A 1654-nucleotide genomic window follows, 5' to 3' on the forward strand; every position below is an offset into this window, starting at 1 on the left:
GGGGGGGGGGGGTCCGGTGCGCATTGAGGCCGTCGAAAGGTAGACCCCGAAACGGCGCGCATTCTCTCCTGATGACCCCATACACTTGCTGGCTTCCGGTATGTGGAGTTCTTGACTGGTAGCACTTGCATGTGCAAGTTGTTTGCAAGACATCATCATAGATATGCCAGCAGTATACTCCTAAAATGACGCTATTATAAAACACTTTATATTCAAGTATGTACTATCTGTGAAGGCGCGTGGCCTAGTGATTATGATACTGCACTCACAATCGGCATTTCGATTCCCAGGCAATGTGTTGCGTTCTTGAGCAAAAAATATCGCGTTGCATCACTCAATTCAATATTAAATGTGATGGGCTGGCGTCCCTGTCAGCGGGGAGATGTTGTGATTTCGGTCAGATATTCATCTTAAAAACCGGGTAACAGGTCTATGAGGTCTAGGCCTCGAGACAGACTTTATTTCATATAATAAGAGAATGTGAAATGTTTTATAAAAGTATCGTAGTGAGTGATATGTAGTTATTGACTTACGTGTCTGACAGCCTCTACCATACCAATTTCGATGACATCGACCCGAACGACAGTAACCATTTACAGGATCACAGAAATCGTTTTCTGGGCAGTGACATAAGAATAAACAGCTTTGACCAAATCTACCCGGGGAACACACTAAGAATGTAAATAAATAAATAAAAGGAATCAAGATATAGAAACAGCATTTGTTTAATGATCTGATGGCAAAAACAATGTCTAATTTTAGCAAGAAAGAATGCGTGAGTAATAAACAAGATTTGAATGACTGAGTTAATCTTAGCTAATGACTTTTGTGAAATATATAGATTAGTAATTAAGGCCGATAATGTCCTGCATATTGATATTTATTAATTTTTGTATCCTCCTCCTCCTCCTCCTCCTCCCCATCATCATCATCATTGTTGTTGTTGTTATTGTTTTCCAGATGTGGTTCTTGGACCAAATATGATTATCTGGTCGCATCCCAGGGTATTATACCGTTTACATGAGAAATGCATTACTTTCTGTCGAGCGGTTTTGTATCGATTCACAACGTACAACACAAAACCAGTCTCAATACAATAGAGTGTATTAAAAAAAAAAGTGCTCTTCAATTAGCTTCCTTAATTATTTCTTCGCATACAATGTTGTTTAATATGTATAAATTGATCAATACCCACATCCGGCATGTATTCTAATTATAAGATATATCTTATTCTTATCTTGAATTTATCCTTTTTAATAAAGCATTCGGTCTTTTCCAAACACTTTCGGTGATAAATGTTTGAGAACAGATCATGAACATTATGGAACATTCCCACAATCCATTACTTTGCTGTATCGAATTGTCAACTGTTATCGGAACTCAAATCATTACCTCTTCAATGAAGCCTATACAGGAGTGTTTTGTTGTCGTCATTCATATACTCTTTTACTTGTTTCAATCATTTGACTGTGGCCATGCTGGAGCACCGCCTTTAGTCGAGCAAATCGACCCCAGGACTAATTCTTTGTAAGCCTAGTACTTATTCTATCGGTCTCTTTTGCCGAGCCGCTATGTTACGGGGACGTAAACACACCAGCATCGATTGTCGAGCGATGTTGGGGGGACAAACACAGACACAGACACACACACATAT

General features: G+C 39.1%; 1 protein-coding gene across 1 annotated transcript in view; it reads right to left on the reverse strand.

Moving 5' to 3' along the window:
* Positions 1-1654, reverse strand: part of LOC106883660 (receptor-type tyrosine-protein phosphatase delta) — a 45817-nt gene that overhangs the window by 17634 nt on the left and 26529 nt on the right. The window contains exon 3 of the mRNA XM_014934763.2: positions 534-671. Coding sequence (XP_014790249.1) covers positions 534-671 — 138 coding nt within the window. The remainder of the gene's footprint in view (positions 1-533; positions 672-1654) is intronic.

This window comes from Octopus bimaculoides, chromosome 2, assembly GCF_001194135.2.
Source record: "Octopus bimaculoides isolate UCB-OBI-ISO-001 chromosome 2, ASM119413v2, whole genome shotgun sequence".
Taxonomy (NCBI): Eukaryota; Metazoa; Mollusca; class Cephalopoda; order Octopoda; family Octopodidae; genus Octopus; species Octopus bimaculoides.